This window comes from Phaseolus vulgaris, chromosome 10 (genome assembly GCF_000499845.2).
Source record: "Phaseolus vulgaris cultivar G19833 chromosome 10, P. vulgaris v2.0, whole genome shotgun sequence".
Lineage (NCBI taxonomy): Eukaryota > Viridiplantae > Streptophyta > Magnoliopsida > Fabales > Fabaceae > Phaseolus > Phaseolus vulgaris.
Window position 1 is genome coordinate 37,998,302 of NC_023750.2, and position 17,700 is coordinate 38,016,001.

The 17,700-nt window shown below is 30.0% G+C and overlaps 1 protein-coding gene across 1 annotated transcript; it reads left to right on the forward strand.

Annotated features, from left to right (window-relative positions):
• The first annotated feature begins 12,689 nt into the window (after positions 1–12,689).
• Positions 12,690–17,043, forward strand: LOC137818731 (uncharacterized protein At5g41620-like). The gene is made up of 3 exons (XM_068622310.1): positions 12,690–13,396; positions 14,382–14,501; positions 15,343–17,043. Exons 1-3 carry the CDS (start codon positions 12,989–12,991, stop codon positions 16,744–16,746), a joined length of 1,932 nt encoding a protein of 643 aa, XP_068478411.1. The 5' UTR covers positions 12,690–12,988; the 3' UTR covers positions 16,747–17,043.
• The last annotated feature ends 657 nt before the right edge of the window (positions 17,044–17,700 follow it).

Consider the following 17,700-nt stretch of genomic DNA (forward strand, 5'->3'; position numbering starts at 1 on the left):
TTTTTTTTCTATTTTAGTTAGATCTTAATCTTTCTCTTATATATACACCATGTATTTTACTCTTTAATATACAAGTGAATAAAAGTTTATTTTATATTTAGTTTTCTCTACAAGTAGGGTTTATCAAAACCTTTTTTTCCATTACAATTACATACACTACATTAAAGCATCACATCAGACAAAGAATATTCATCATCTTCATTTACTGTAATATGGTATCAGAGCCATTTCGAGCCTATCCTAGCGAGTGTTTGTGTTGGGCCTATCGTGCCACCCGCTATCGGACCGCTATCGGACCACCCATAATATATAGTTCCACGCACGAGCTTCTATCTATCACTCTCGGCGTGAGGGGGTGTGTTGGAGATCCCACATCGACTAGAGATTAGAGCCTTTCATTGTATATAAGTGGGTGCAAACCTCAACCCTATGAGCCGGTTTTATGGGGTTGAGTTAGGCTTAAAGTTCACTTCGTAATAAAAAGGTTTGACTTTTTTTATTTACTGATAGTTGTGATATTTTTTTTATTAAGAAGTTTAATTTAATTTTATGAAACCAATTGAGATTTATATTTATTTATATACAATAAAATTTTATTATGGATGGTGTATGATAGGTTCGTAAACCAAATGTTAATAAGTTAAAATCTTGAATTTTTTTTAATGATTTTTTATACTTTTTTATGGATGGTGTATAATATGATAGTTGTGATATTTAACTAAATTATCTATATATAATGTTAATCATGGATGCTTTAGATAAGATTATGGTGAAATTTATGTTATTATCATCATACACACAACATATATGTGCACAACAATCATATCAATAATATATGTGAATATGTAATATAATTAATAGATTTCTAAATATAGAACATTTTTGTTCATATAATTCATTACACATGATATTATGGATTATGTTCTATCAAACCTGTTTTAGACCAAATCATTTTCAAACAAAAATATATATAACACATAAAAAATATCCAATTATATTTTAGACCATCATCTCAATTTTCATGATAGTGGAATGTTAAATCATTTGGATTATAATTAGAACGTAAGTGACCAAATTTGTACAATATTAATACTAGTAGATTAAAAATGAAAATAAGTAAATAAAAAAATTCTATAATATTTATTTGACACATTCTTTACCATTAATTTAAATTTTTTGAAATCACATGTCGCGGTTTTTTAGTTTTGGAGATTTTAATATATTTTAATTAACAAAAGGTTGTGTTTTAGAATGTTAGAGGTGTCTAATTAACACTTCTCAAACTACACTAAAATTAAATATAACAATCTAATTACATATAATTTGAGTGTTGATAATAAGTTATATTTAGTTTGGTGTTCTACAATGACTCATTGTCTTTGTTTGGTGCTCTACAATGTTTTCCTTGTCTTAGTTTGATGCTCTGCAATGTTTTCCTGTTTTGGTTTGGTGCTCTACAATGTCTCTTTATCTTAGTTTGAAGTTTTGTAATGTCTCATTGTCTTAGCTTGATTGATGTTTTGTAATGTCTCCCGTCTTAGTTTTGATTTTTTTTTCATTAATAAATACCAATTTTTTTGTTTGTCTTTAGGTTGTGTTCTTTTTTCTTACATGGGTTTTGGTTTGGTCCCCCACTTTAAAATTTTTGTTTGACATGAATATTGGTTTAGTCCTTTAGCTTTAGTTTTTTTGGTTTTTTTTATGTTATGTTTCATGTGATAACAGATAATTGATGGATGAATTTTGAAGTGTGAGCCTGATATAACTTTAATGTCTTCTTGTCATAGTTTGATGTTCTGTAATGTTTCCTGTGTTCCTGTCTTAGTTTGGATTTTTTGTTCATTAACAGATACTATTTTTTTGTTCGTCTTTAGGCTGTGTTCTTTCTTTTTACATGAGTTTTGGTTTGGTCCCCACTTTAAAAATTTTGTCTGACATGAATATTGGTTTAGTCCTTTAGCTTCTTTTTTTATGTTATGTTTCATGTGATAACAGATAATTGATGGATAAATTTTGAAGTGTGAGCCTAATATAACTTTAATTTTTTTTATGTTATGTTTCATGTGCTAACAGATAATTGATGAATTTTAAAGTGTGAGCCTCATATAACTTTAATTTTTTTTGTTTTATGTTATGTTTCATGTGATAATAAATAATTGATGGATTTTGAAGTGTGAGTCTGATATAATTTTTGTTTTGTTTTATGTTATGTTTCATGTGATAACATATAGTTGATGGATTTTAAAGTGTGAGTCTGATATAACTTTAATTGTTTTATGTTATGTTTCATGTGATAACATATAATTGATGGATTTTAGAGTGTGAGCATAATATAACTTAATTTTTTAAATTTTTTATGTTATGTTTCATGTGATAAAAGATAATTGATGGATTTTTAAGTGTGCTAGGGGTGATAATGCAGGTTGGCATGTCTCGCGTTTAGCCCGCAAAATGCGGGTTGGGTTGGAGTGTGGACTCATTTCACTGGTCCGCCCTGCATAAGAGGTAGTTCACGGGCCTACTCGTGTAAGGAAAATATTTTTTTTTTCAAAATTAAAATTTAATTATAAAAAAAAATAATTATGCTCCTAAAGTTAAAATTTCATCATTTTTTTTAATTAATTCAATTAAGATAAAAAATATAAAGGCATTTAAGTATGAACGTTGTTAGAAGACTTAGTTAAAAATAATTAAATGTATGAGAGTATCTTATCAAAGTTTTGCTACAAAATATTTTAATGAAATATTTTCTATATATTATTTTTTTATTAACAAATTTTAAATGTAAAATTTTACTTAAAACTAAATTCACTCTTATTTTTAATAGATATTTTTTTATACATTAAATTTAATTTATTTAAAATAAAGATCACGCTACAATAATAATGTGTGAGTGATATATGATTTTTTTTTGCAGAAAAAATAAAATAATTGTTTTCTTTTATTTATGCGGGCTAGCTGGCCAACCCGCCTTGCTATTGGCCCGCACAGGTTGCAGGTTATGCGGGACGAGTATAAACGGGTCAACGAGCTAGATTAGTGAGTCTGCCCTGTACTTTTTAGTAACGAACCACGAACCGGACCACATGCTGGACCACATGCCGGACCACATGGTCTGTCCTGCATTGTCATCCTAATGTAAGCTTGATTATAGTACATTCCAATGTTAGGTTGGAATGTTACTAAAAATATTTTGAATTTTTATTTAATAATAGTTATAATAATTTTTTTGTCTTTATTAATAAAGTGAACTTTAAAGTTTAATTTAATTTTGTAAAACTAGTTTATCAAATGAGATTTATATTTGTTTATAAACTATGAAATGTGATTATTTATAATGAGATCTTCCATACATATTCCTCACATCAAGGTATGCTAACTTGTATATGAGACTAAAATAAATTCTAGATAACTCTGATATCAAATTAAAAAATAAATTTTAAATTTAATTCAACTTTAAACACCAACTTTTCAAATAAAATTTGTTTCCACTTATATGTTATAAAACGTACTTATCTTATAATATAATTTGACATATTTAATTTCACATATATCCTAAGTTTAATTGTAATATAATGATAATTTTAATTTTTTTTATGCTATCATCTATGTACATGTATATTATGCACCATAATTTGTTAAATTTTTTTATCAATTAAAAATTATACTTAAAATGATTTTAAAGTATTGTGTATATAAAAAACTTTACATGAATGAATGAAAGTTATACTTTATTTTGGTTCTTTTTAGATGGCAAATTAAATTCCTCTGTTTCTAAAATTAAGTGCAGGAGTTTCCTTTGTCAGATCTACTCTATCTAAAAAGAAAGCGTTTTCTTTTCTTGTTTGACTTTGAATCTCCATAAATCATATTAAATTATTCTAATTCTTTTATGAAAAAATCGAAAATCATAACATTATATTCTATATAAAAAAGAAAAGTTTTTCTTCAAATTTGATTAAAATTTCATTAGACCTCTTACATCTAAAGTCTTGGAATATTTATATCACAAATATATCACATGCTCCAAAATATGTGTATAAAAAAAATTGAATTTGAGGGTTGCAAATAGAAAAAGGGCAGTGAAAAAACTAACTTTTGTTTAATTTTTAAAAAATAAAATATATTTATGGTTACAAAGTCTTCAGACTATACACAGTTTAAATTGAAAAAAAAAATACAACTAAACCAAATTTTAATAGTTTAATAACACATAATTGTATAATATATCGTACTTTATTTTTACTTGTCCAAGTTTTCATTGATCAAATTCAAGCCAACAACTTCTACAAGCTTTTGTTTCCTCTACCCAATCAATTTTAACCTACACACCCTATCAATTTTCAAAATTTCAAAATTGCCCTTACTCATTTCAGTCATTTTGGATTTGGAAATTTAGATATTGAGAAATGCGTTTTAAAAAGATTTTAGAATAAAATTCTTGAATATAGTCCGAAAATCAAATCTAATTTTAGAAAAATAAATTTGAAATATAAAAAGTATATTCTGAAAAAGAGATTCTAAAGAATAAAATCCAAAAACATATTAAAAAAAAAACTATTCCGAAAAATTTAATTTATAAAGGTGTTTTAGAAACTCAAATCTAAAATTGTATTCCAAAATATCAAATCTGGAATACATTCTGACATGTATCCAGATTCTTATTTAAAAATTAAAGAAGACATTTTGTTATTTCACGATAAAAATGTAAGTTCAAATTTATTAGGTGAGGGAAGCAAAAGTGATGCTTGAAACCCCCCAAAAAAGGCCATTTTTCTAATTGACACATAGTTATTAAGACTGTTTCTTCCTGCATTTCCATACGTTCTTTGCCACCCTATACACAACATTAAAATATTTTTTTATCCTTCTTGTGCCATCCCTGTAAAGTAGCTTTTGGATTATGTAATTCGGACATGTATTTAAAAAAAGACTTTTGGATTATGTAATCCGGAAGCTAATTACAAATTTGAAAAAAGACTTTCAGATTACGTAATCTGAAATATTGTAGAGGGGTATCTTTGGAAAAATGAAAATTTATGGAGGTGAGAAAAGAATATATGGAGGTGCAGGAAGAAACAGCCAGTTATCAATCATGCTTGGCCCAGGTAAATATTGGTCTTCCTCCTCTTTCCACTTTAACTGTTTCTTTCTGCACCTCCATATCTTCTTCTCTCACCTCCATAAATTTTTGAATTTCTAAAAATACCCCTCTATAATATTCTGGATTATGTAATTCGGAAGTCATTTTTCAAATTTATAATTAGTTTCTGGATTACATAATCCGGAAGTCTTATTTAGTAGGGATGGCAAAGCGGGCCAGCCCGTCCCGCATTGGCCCGCCCCGCAAAAATGTGGGATGGGTTGGCCCGCCCCGCAAAGTTATTGCGGGCTAGAATTCTCAACCCGCCCCGCATAAGAGCTGGCCCGCAGGTTTGCGGGCCAGCCCGCGTTCTTTTTTTTAAAAAAATTAAATATTTATTTTTTAAAAAATTGTCAAATTAAACCTATATATTTGTTATTATCAAACCTATTTTTTTTTTCCTTCCTTTTCAAATATAGTCAAACATCAAAACATTAAGATAAATATCAAATATCACTATTCTTCCATTTCCAAAACATTAAAAAACCTAATTCCAAAACATTAAACATAAACATTAATTCAAAAACATTAAACATAAACATTATTGACATTCTTCCATTTCAATAACATTGGATGCCACCTTAGTAGAACCTTCATCCATTTTTTCATAATTATAATCTTCCCCGTCATCTGCATATATTAAAACAATGACAATTAATTAATTAATTTTTCAGAAAAATAATACAATAAAAATAAGATAACTTTTGGCTCAATTGATGGTTTGGTCATGGGTAACTTCTAAAATACCCTCTGCTTACTTCTCCTTCTCTAACTGGTGTCTTGCTCCTTTATCGTGTTTGAAATTGATTTAATTGGCATGACCCAGTTTAGGTTGCCCTGCTGCTACTAAGTGTCAATATTTTTTTCTTGCGGGTTTGCGGGCCAGCCCGCCCCGCCCCGCAACTGGCCCGCGCGGGTTGCGGGCTAATGCGGGTTAGCGGGTTGAAAAGGTCATCCCGCCCCGCGTTTTTTACCTGCGGGCCGCGGGCCGGCCCGCACGGTCCGCCCCGCTTTGCCATCCCTATTATTTAGCTTTGGAATTATGTAATCCATAAATCTTTTTTCAAATGTGTTTCAGATAGTATAATCTAGAAACTAGTTTATGGGGTTGACAAAAAAGGATAAAAATGTATTTTCATATTATGTATGGAGGTGACAGAAGAAGATATGGAGGTGGAGGAAGAACACTCTTCCACTTTTCATCTTGTGTCTGTTTTGTTCATATTCATGGAGACCATCAAGGGTTTTAAGAAAAATGTGCCTGGTTCTGTGCAATCTAATTATAAAGAATTTTCATTTTATCTTTCTCTCAATATATTGCTATATTTGCTTCTTTTTTTCCCATAAGTTGGGTAGAATGACCTAGAATTTATTTTTTCCGTGGAATAATTCTAGTATATTTTATGTTGTCTGTTTCTGTTTGCTTTTTATGACTCTTTGAATATTTTGCCAGATACGTTTTACACTCTATTTGGCTAACAAAAGAAAAAGGAAAGAACTAAGAAGAAAAAGACAAAAAAAAGACTAAGAATAGAAGATGAAAGGAATGTCTAGCGGTTTAATAGAAGATAAGGGAAAAGAAAGAGAGAGTGATTCAGTTTAATGTGGAGTTTCTGTCAATTATATTTTTTTCATTGTTCTTGATTGAATTTAATATCACTTACAAAAGTTTATTGGTTTATTCCATTAGTCTATTTTTTAAGTGTTCTATGGGGTTATTTTCAGATTAACCAATAAATGTGATAATTTTTACTAGTATAGTTGATAAAATATTTAATTACATATATAAAATAATTAAATATTAAATAAAAATTAAATATATAATTGAAAAGAAGTAGTAATTAATGTTGTTTCTTTTTTCTGTCGAATCCCACCTTAGAAAAGAAATTGGTTTAAGAAAATTATTTAATATATAAAGAGTGAGAGAAAGTTTAAAAATAATATTTTTATTGTAAATTTAATAAAAGAAGAAAATAGATAAATTTTGACTATACAAAATATACTACAAGAAAAAAAAATATTAAGTTAATGGTCTAGGTTTAAAGAATTAGTCACCAAAATAATTAAAGATTAAATTAAAATCCAAATTCAAAATAGAATCTAATCAGAATCTATTCGTAGAATTTGAAAACTAATAATTCTCAATTTCTAAAATAGTTTCCAATAATCATTTTTTTTATCTCTAAATCAGTTTAATAAGTTTTGCAGTGTAATTTACAAAACTGTTTCTTTTATATTATAAAATTTAGGAGGAAAAATAGAAACAAGAGGAAAACATTTTAGTCCATTTAATACTCATGTTTTTTTAAAATTAAATATGATAAAATTATAAGAAAAAAATCACCCATTCACTATTTTTGTCCAATAAAGGACAATGTAAAGTGAGTTGATTGTGAAGTAAATAAAAAATATACATTTATATTGACTTAATTTAAGGTGTATTATAATCTTTAAAAAAAGATAAGTAAATTATTTTACTTATACTAATAAACATAGAGGCTTCATTACTGTATACATGTAAAATAGAGATTCACTAAAATTTAAAAAATATTTCTTCCAGGCAACATATGTTATTTTGGGAAAAGGTTACATCAAATAGGTCAATACTTAGTGTAATGTTTGCTCATATGTGAACATGTGATGTGCTTGAAAGTGGTTTATTACTGTCTTATTTTATACATGTGCCTTTATGGCATTATTTTGGAGTGATTGGTGCATTTTTACTGATTTTGTTATATGTCAATAAGAGAATCTCGTGAACCTTCATAGTATCAATATAAATCTTTCTTTTTGGAAACTATTGTAAAATTTGACAAGTTTATTGCTATAATTTTGAAAATTTAGAGTTGCTTTCACTCTCTGTTGCATGATTCTCTGGACTGTTTTGCCTTAAATTTTTGTTGGTTCTGTCTTACAAACACTACACATGTTACTTCTTGCCCAAACCAATTGTTGTATGTGACATTTGTATATGGAACATTGAGCTAAAGTGAACAATATGCTTTTATTTTGTATGATGTGAGTGAATATGTTTCATAATTGGAACCAATGGAATGTGATGTTTCTTTTGTAGATACTATGGCTTTTGGGATGAAGTGGATTTGGACTTGTGATATGCTCCTTTCATGCACTTTGGATTCTTAAACATTATGAAAGACATGTGAAACTATGGTCCATTAATGTTACAATGTGTACTTATTTTAACTTTATTATGAGTTATTGTCTTTTGTTTTTTACCTTACTTTAAGTTTTGATTTTGATGGTACACGAAAAAAACAATAACTAATTATCTCTATTTCATTACACGATTTAGGATAAATGAAATAATCCAATCATATGCCTATAAACTAAGAAATGGTGGTTCATAAGTGAGTTTGTAATTTCTCTCTTTGCACGTGAGTCTCGAGAATTTTTACTGTTATATAAAGGAAGACTTGATTTTGGGTTACGGTAAAAGAAAGATTGACGAATTTTTTCTTACTTGGTTTGGTGTTTGGAACCTTAATATTGTATGAGGTACTTGAGAAATTAATGTTTGGTAATTCATGTTTAATGTTTTATCCAGGTTTGGAAGTTGTGGTGTGTTTCCTTGCAGGTTCTTTAGCTTCCGTATCTCTCTCGCAGCTTGATGTTTATGACTTTTGGGTGTTTGACTTACTTCTGCTTGCCGACAAAGAACTTGTTTAGTTATTGGAATAATTTTTCTTCATTTGTGAAAATGTGAATCATTTGGAGGGTTGATGTAATTGTATTCTGTTGTGTTCATGCCTCCTGCCTTGTCTATATTAATCTGGTTGATGCGTTGTAGTGCCCAACTGGTTAAGAAGTTTTGTGTTAAGAAGTTTTATCTAAATTCTTTTTATAAAAATTGCGACACTCTTAAAATATTTTATTTTATTTATTTTTTGCTAATAAAAACATATATGAGTGTCGAGGTTTACAATTCCTCATCTGAAAGTGTTTCTTTTGCATGTTTCAACAAACATTCTCAATGTTGTAATAGTGTTTATTGTGACTAGTGATTTGATTGTTTGATAGTAGATTAAATTGTTTTTGCTCGTCTTTCTTCAAATTTGTGTAAATTTATTGTCTACTATTTTCTTAGCTTTTAGTGACATTGCAACTTTCTTTTAATTAGTCCAAATATTGAGCAATTTTCTGTCATTATAATAGATATTCAGACATAGTTTAATGCATGTGTGAAAAACCCCTAAAAATTATTTAATTATATCAATTCTTGGATTTGGTATCTGGTAATTGTAGTTTCTTTTTTAATGGTGTTATTATTATTATTATTATTATTATTATTATTATTATTATTATTATTATTATATTATTATTATTATTATTATTATTATTATTAACTTCTTATACTTAATAGAAGATAGTATAGTTCTCTGGGTTTTCGAAGAAGATATAATAAGACCATAGAATCTGAGAATTTCTATTTTTAATTTCAAGTCTTATGGTTTAAAATTTTTAATCTTAGTAAAATTTTGAGAATTAATCCAACCTTGTCAAAGATAATACAACCAGGATTATTAGTAGTATTTACATTGCATATATTCTAGTGCACAAATTCTACATGCTTCATTTTCATCTAATGTTTGAAATGCTTAGTTCTCTTGATGCTATATTGCTTAAATCTATTCAAGAACAAAAATGATGCCACTACAAAATCAATTCAAATAATACCATTGTGGTCCCATGATGAAATTAACTAGAAAACCAATGAGTTGGGAGTTAGTAGTAAATGCAACTGTCCAATTAGAATTGGAAGAAAAAAAAAATATAATAAATTTGCATAAGGTCTACTACAAGGGCACAAAAACCCTTTTATGAATTGTCAATTTTGTTTTATAAAATCACATGTTTTCTGTGAAAGACAATTAAATAAAATGACTACAAACTATAGTTGACTTTTGTTCTAGGTTTTTCTTAAATTCATTAAGAGACTAATTTTACTCTTAACAATTATTTGTTTGATAAAAATTTACAATAGGTTTATCTTTTGTGGAAGACAAGTTTGTTGATAAAAGTATCATAAACAAGAAAAATCTCTTTCTAACCATTTAAGAGAGTAATTTGACATTAATGGTTATGTTCTAAGTGGTTATGAAGAGTACATTGTGCATGGGCTTTTTCATGATAAGAAAGTAAAGAGGAAGTTGAAGCAATTGGTGAAGGTACAAAATTATGGGTAGGTGGACCACAATGTTGCTTTAGTTCATAGCTTGATGATTATGAGGATCATGAGGACCATATGAAACGTTGTGGACCCAAATTTTAGGACCATGTGTGCCCTAGCTTAAGCCCAAAATCGATGCATTGACTAGGACAAGACAAAATGAATCCAAAGACCTATTCTAAACCTTCAAAAATCTTAGAAGCAGCATGCTAAAAAGTTTCAATCTTCCCTATGTGAAACATTTTGGCCATAATTGCATGCATAAACATAGTCTTCAACAAATCCAACACCCCCAATCATCTTCTAGATTCCTTCCTATGGTTTAGCTTAGCATGAAACAAAGCAAAATCAAGAATTCAAAATTGGATCTTGTCTTCTTCTTTTTTCTTTTCTCTGTCCACTCCTTTTTTGTTCATGACATCTTATGGTCGTTTCAACATGTTATAGAAATAAACAAGGAATGTAATCATCATTATAACTAGAATGTAGTTTCAATCCACTTTAATTCAATTTAGCATCCTATAACATAAATAAATTGTGAGAAAATGTTCACAATATCTTATAAATGAATAATGTGTTAATTCACAATGGAAATACTTTTTGTTTATAAAATTTTATGTTAATCATCACTTTCATGAAAAAATATTATTAAAAAATACGAATAATTATGAAGACTAAATCGAAATTTATATATAAAAAACTTTAAATTTAAATAATTCAAAAATTAAGATTTTAATATCTTTTAAAAAAAAATCTAAAAAAAGTTATGAAACAAACAAAAGAACAGACAAGCACTTGTGAAATCTAAAAATAAAATCTATAAAAAATATAAATACTTTTCATTATCATTTTATAAGAATCTTATATGTTAATTGATTAGTTAATGAAACAAATAACTTTATAGGATAATGTAATTTCACATTTTTTTTTATTGAAATAGTTTTATCGTCTTATTACTTCAATAAAATGTATGATATCTTTTTAGTTTTAGAATTATATATATATATATATATATATTTAGGGCTAAATAGTTATGATAGTATTTAAATATTATTTATTTCTTAATAATATTTTTTTTTGGGTTTTTTTTTAATTATACAAACTCTATAAAAAGCTAAAATGAGTGAAAAGAAAAAACAGAATATAACTTGATATTTTTTATTTACTAATGATCCAATAGCATTTTGATATTTTTTTTTCCGAAACAAGTACAAATAAAATGACCCTTTGTTAATTTTGATAAGTAATTGTGTAAATGGCGATTACCTTTTGTTTTCAAATGTATAAAAAATGATAACAGATTCATAATATGTTATAAATAAATAACATGTGTATTTATGGAGTAGAGGGGTCCAAAGTAATACTTGTTCGTTGGGTATATAATTGTCGACATGTCGGTTATTTTTGAGTTTCTTAAAGTTTTCTCTATTTGTTGTTGGTGATTCAACGCTCAAGTCAGTGTTAGATTTAAGTGTGTTTTTATAGAATATAAAAAACGTATCTCATTTTCTCACAAATAGTTCTATTTATAATGTTGACTCATGAGCTTTTATGTGTGTGGGTTGGATAGTTAGTTAACAACTATCATAGGAGTGTATTCAGTTTGATCATTTTCTATCGTTATATTGTAATATTTTCTGGATATTTTGAAGTGTGCATTTGACTCATTTAACATTATTTGTAACTGCTTATTTACTACGTTGTAAATGATATTTGATTCGGGTGGTCGGTTATTCGGTCGGTCGACCGGTACAATTATGATTTAATTGTAAATTAATTTCCAATAGCATATATAAGGTTGATTTTTATAATAATACTTAAAAAATTATATTATTGTTTTTTAAATTTTTTAGTAGCATAAATTTTCTACATGGACAATACATATTTATTATAATGTTTTTACCACTTCCTAATTACTTCAAGAAAAAAAGTGTTATTTTTTTGAATATTTAAGAAAATACTTATTTATGTCATAGGATTCGAAAATAAAAGATGGTCAGCACAATGAGGCTTTGGAGAAGGGGATTTGGGAATGAGTCAACACCATTAATCAAGATTGCCATTTTTCATGTACCTATTTGGAATTTCAATTAATAATTCTTATCAATTGAAATAAATTTTTACCTAACCCCTTTATTTGTAGTACTTTTGTTTTTTTTTCTTCTTATAAATATTTATATATTTATATATTTCCGTTAGACTATCGAATGAATCAAAATTTTGAATGAAAATTCATCATTAACAGTTTATAAATATTTCATACTAGTAATTACTAGTATAATTACAAGAAAAAATACTAAGATATTTGTTCTTTGTTGTAAAAAAACATTAAAGAGGAATTAAAGACATGACATAAACAATTTGACAGAGAGGGGACAAAGGTAGCCGAAACAAGGAAGTTGGGGATAAGAACTGAATGACAGTGGACCCAAGAAAGAAAGAACTGATGAGGTGGCTAAAATCTTGGAAAACTTAACTCAGGTAACTTTGTTCATGAAAACTGCAGAGAAGACACAGAAACATTGTCAACTCCAGAAAAGAAAAAGCTGTGCAATCAAACTGTGAGAGGAGGCAGAGAGAGAAAGAGATCAAGAAAAAGGAAAAATGGGCTTTGAAATTTGAAAATCTGAGAGAGAGAGAGAGTGTGTGTGTGTGCAATGGAGAGAAGAGAAAAAGGTGTGGAGGGAGAGGACAAAAGGGGTGGATTAATGGTGGAAAAGTTGAGGGAAGGGGTGTTGGTGAGGAAAAAGGGAGGGCCTAGTACTCCACCACCCACATGGAGACTTGAGCTTCCATCTCAGTACAATGGCAGTGACAAGGTTCAAGAGTTTCTCAACTTTCCCACTTGTTCTACTCTTTCCGCTAGAAAGCTCTGTGCCAACCTCTGGGAAGTTCTGCCCCACCAACAACAACACACCCCACCTGTCAAAATGAACAAGCTTGGTACCAACCTCAGCCGCCGCCGCCGTAACCGCCGCCGTCTCCACCACCCTAAGGACACAGGTTCTGAAGTGAACAACGACCGATTGGCCGAGCCTCCAGACACCCCTTCTCGTTCTGATCAGGTTTTGTCTCAATTTATGCGAATGCTCATTTTTTTTCCTTGCAAAAAAGAAAGGAAAAATTGTGAACTCTTTCCTATTTAACTACTTGTTTTGCACTTTTGAGTTCTACCTACTTGTATATATTTTGAAAAGTTGTTTTTTTTTTGTTTCCCATGTATGATTTGCTTTGTGCTAGTTCAGAAGTGGTGTCTCGAGGAATTCTACCCTTGTCTTTTGTTGTTTGTTGCTGGCTTTAACTTCACCACCTCTTGTGGTTGAACAAGATCTTGCCCTCTTGGGAATCTGATTTGGTGGGTAGGGTGTCCCATCTGTTCCACTTGGTTCCATTACACACATACATGTGCCTAACCTTTTTCTTTAAAGTATTATTTTACTAAATTTCCCCCCATCGTTTTGTTAAGTTCCTTTCTTAATGGCTTAAAAAAAGGGAAATTTCAGTTAAAATTTGGTACTGGATTTGGTTTCTGACTTTTTGTGTATGTTCAAGCAAGTGGATTATTTTTCTAAATCTCTTCCCATAAATCAACACATTGTTGTCGTAGATGGGCAATTTCTTAGTGAAGCTAGGGTAGATCATAAACTAACTAGAAGCTTCTCATGAAGAGGGTTAATTGCATTCCTCCGTTCTTCAGTTGGCTAGGATATTATAATGAAATTTCTTTCACTGAGATCCCTTACACTCCTATGGTTGACATTGTTCTCATGAGTTCTGTTATCAAAACTGCAATATAGTATTAGTAAGTAGTTTAAGAAGAAACTTTACTGCTTTTAGCTGCATAATAAGTAGCTATATCATCCCACTGTATAAGTGAGAAAAATAGAGAGTTTTAAATAATTCTTTCAATCCCTGAAGTAAAAATTTATTGGTCAGCATTTTGGGTACTATTTTTTATGGAGAAGTAATGGTATAGTGTGTCTTTTTCTTTTACATGATACTATATGTTTCGTGTTGAAGTGCTAATAGTCATCCTGTGCCTTATTGCAGCCAGCATCGTCTAGTAGCTCAAGATCTGTTGCAGCATCATTTGTTCGACACCGTACATCAGTAAGAAATGGCTGTTCTTTACAGCCTGTATCCCCTGCTTGTTACAGTAGCTCAGAGGAAGTAAGCATATTTTTATCCAATTCAAGCTTGAGCAGTTCAATGCTATATTTTCATTGTTCTAATAAATTTTTAATTACTTGGCATGGTATGAGTTTTTCACTTTATAGCTTTTAATATATTGCCATAGATGAGTTTCTAAATGACAAGGGTACTGACTTAATCCTTTTAAATTCTTCAATCGTAATTGGATTTTTCTTTGATGGGAACATTGTTTCTTGTTTTAGGTCAGTTGTATAGGAACAATATTTCTTGTGATTATCGCGTGAAACATTTTGCCTAAGAACAAAATTTGTAAAATCTAGTAGTAACGAAGCAGGAAACAATACTTCATATAATAGGAGACATTCTGGTTGTAGGTGTATGTCAATACTGTATTATGGACTAATCGAGGTCAATTCTGCATGATTGAAATTATTTTCAAACTATCATTTTAAAGGAAAAAGTCAATAACAAAAACAGTAAGTTTTTGCGTTATCTGTTTTTGCTCTTTAGGTCATTATGTAGTTGTTTCTTCATGCATTCCTCATTTTTTCTATCTTGATTTTTGAGCATTCTTCCAGCTTTTGTTTAACTTGAAAATTTATGGGATTCAGTGATGGATTTCTAGACAGATAATCTTCAACAACAGTCTCTGTTTAATTTGAAACGAGACTGATAAATCACTTTGTTGACGAATTCTTAGTTTAATTTTGAAGCATTAAGTTGATTTAGCTTGAACTTCATACCCTGATTTATAAGTCATGATGTGTACATTTACACATCTCTTGAAGAACAATGACTATTTATTTTTTATCCTTTGGAGATGGTAAAAGATGATGCAAATGCTATTTGCTTAAAACAGGTGGCATCATATGCATGTGCAGGAACCCCCAAAAGCTCAGTAGACTTCAAAGGTAGGAATGAAGAGTCAAGGTACAACCTTAAAACGTCCACAGAATTACTTAAGGTACTCAACCGTATTTGGAGCCTTGAAGAACAGCAGGCATCAAACATGTCTGTTGTGAAAACTTTGAAAACTGAACTAGACTGCTCTCAGGCACGGATAAAGGAGTTAACACGAGATAAGCAGATGAATAGGCAGGAAATGCAGAACTTAATAAAGCAACTGACAGTGGACAAACTTATCAGGAAGAACAAAGAACATGGTAGAATTAAAGCTGCAGTTCAATCAGTGAAGGAAGAGCTAGAAGATGAGAGGAGGTTACGGAAGCATTCCGAAAACCTGCATCGGAAGCTGGCTAGGGAGCTTTCTGAAGTGAAGTCATCCTTCTCTGGTTGTTTGAGAAATCTTGAAAGAGAGAGAAAAGCCCGGATCCTTTTGGAGAATCTGTCTGACGAGTTTGCCAAAGGAATTCGAGATTATGAACAAGAGGTACATTCTCTTAGGAGGAGTTCTGAGAAGGGTCAGGTTCTGGTTAAAGGGAAGAATAACAGCCTTGATAGGCTAATACTTCATATTTCAGAAGCTTGGCTTGATGAGCGCATGCAGATGACGTTGGCTCAATCTGACAGTGATCTCTTAGAGAGAAATTCAATTGTTGACAAGTTAGGTTTTGATATTGAAACATTCCTTCATGCCAGAAGATCAGTTGATTTGAAAAAATATGGTTACTCCACCCCAAAGGAGCTGATGGAAATTCACCCTTGTGAGCATTCATTGGATTCATTCCCACTAAAAGAGGCTGGAAGTGCACCTCAAAATATGGGTCAGGAAGATTCCATTGACACCGACTTTTTTGAGCCAAAAAGGGCTAATGGTGAAGGACTCCACAAATTCAGTTCAAGCCAGCAAGCAAACATGGACAGGAACATGTCATATGATACTGAGAGGTTTTTTGTGCATAGGAAATCAAGTGAAATGGGAGAAGAAAACACGGCTCTACTAAATGAAGAGGCCAAACATGATCCACAAGAGATTGATAGACCCTGGATCCTGAGAATGAACTCAAGTCACAGGCCAGATATCCTGGTTGGGAACAGTTCCTTGTCTTCAGAGGGTGATAAGATTTATCCTGAGAGTATTTGCAAGGAAGACTACTGTGTCCACTCTGCAGTTACAGCTAATGGTACTAGTCCTGGAAAACTGTGGAAATCTAAGTTTTCTGTTTCAGATTTTGACAAGTCTGAATCTTCTTCTACCAAATTGCCAGTGGGAGTAAAGGAGAACACATTGATGGCAAAACTCCTCGAGGCAAGATTAGAGGCACAGAAATCTCGCTGTAGAGCCAGCAAAAGCAGTTCTTGATCAACTAGAGAAGTTAATAATGTGAAAATGGGAATATGAAACAGTTGAAATGGGTATTACAGTGGAACCTTTCATATGATTCTAGTAGCCATCTTGTACCTTGAATCTTTAGCTGTGTACATGGTTGGATGAAAATCAGTGCTGTATCCATTATCTGTAAAAGATAAAAGATATTTGATCTCACTATGCCTACCAAGTGCTGGGTAGTACTACTACTGATTCGGAATATGTTGAACTGAACTTATTTTCCAAAATTCTGCTACATAAGCCCATAATGATGATGACATTGAATAACAATCCCATGTGTAGAAAATCAGAGATCATAACTCTCATTTAGTCTGTTTTTTTCGCTATGTTTGGAGGATGAAAAGTCAGGAAAAGAAAAAGAAAAATTGCAAAGTGAAGTTATTTGAATTGAGTGAAAATAAGTAGAAATTGATGTAATTTTGTTATGACACACACATATATATATATATATATATATATATATATATATATTAGTTATTTAATATAATAATTAAAAAAAAACTATTCATAATTGATTATAGGTACTCTAATCTATTATGAGTCCAGATAACACTTCAAAATACTTCAATTTTTGTCAACATAAATAGATTATGATGCATCTTCATCTAAAAGTTACATAACTATCAGCCTTTTCTCTTTTTTCTTCACCATTTTTGTGAAGAAAAAAATTCATCCACCCATCCTCATAAATCACTTTCCATTTGTGCAAATTAACTGATATAAACATATCTCATACACTAAAATTTTCTCAACAGTGGCTTAAAGTTTAATTGTAGAATTTCTTAACACCTCTAACACTAAGATCTAATATAATGGGACCATTTAACGACAAAAGTCATGGTATAAAAAGTAGAATAAGGAAATAAGAGAGAATTCTAGACAGAGGAATGAACAGAAATTCTTATTAAAAAAACAGAGAGAATGAAA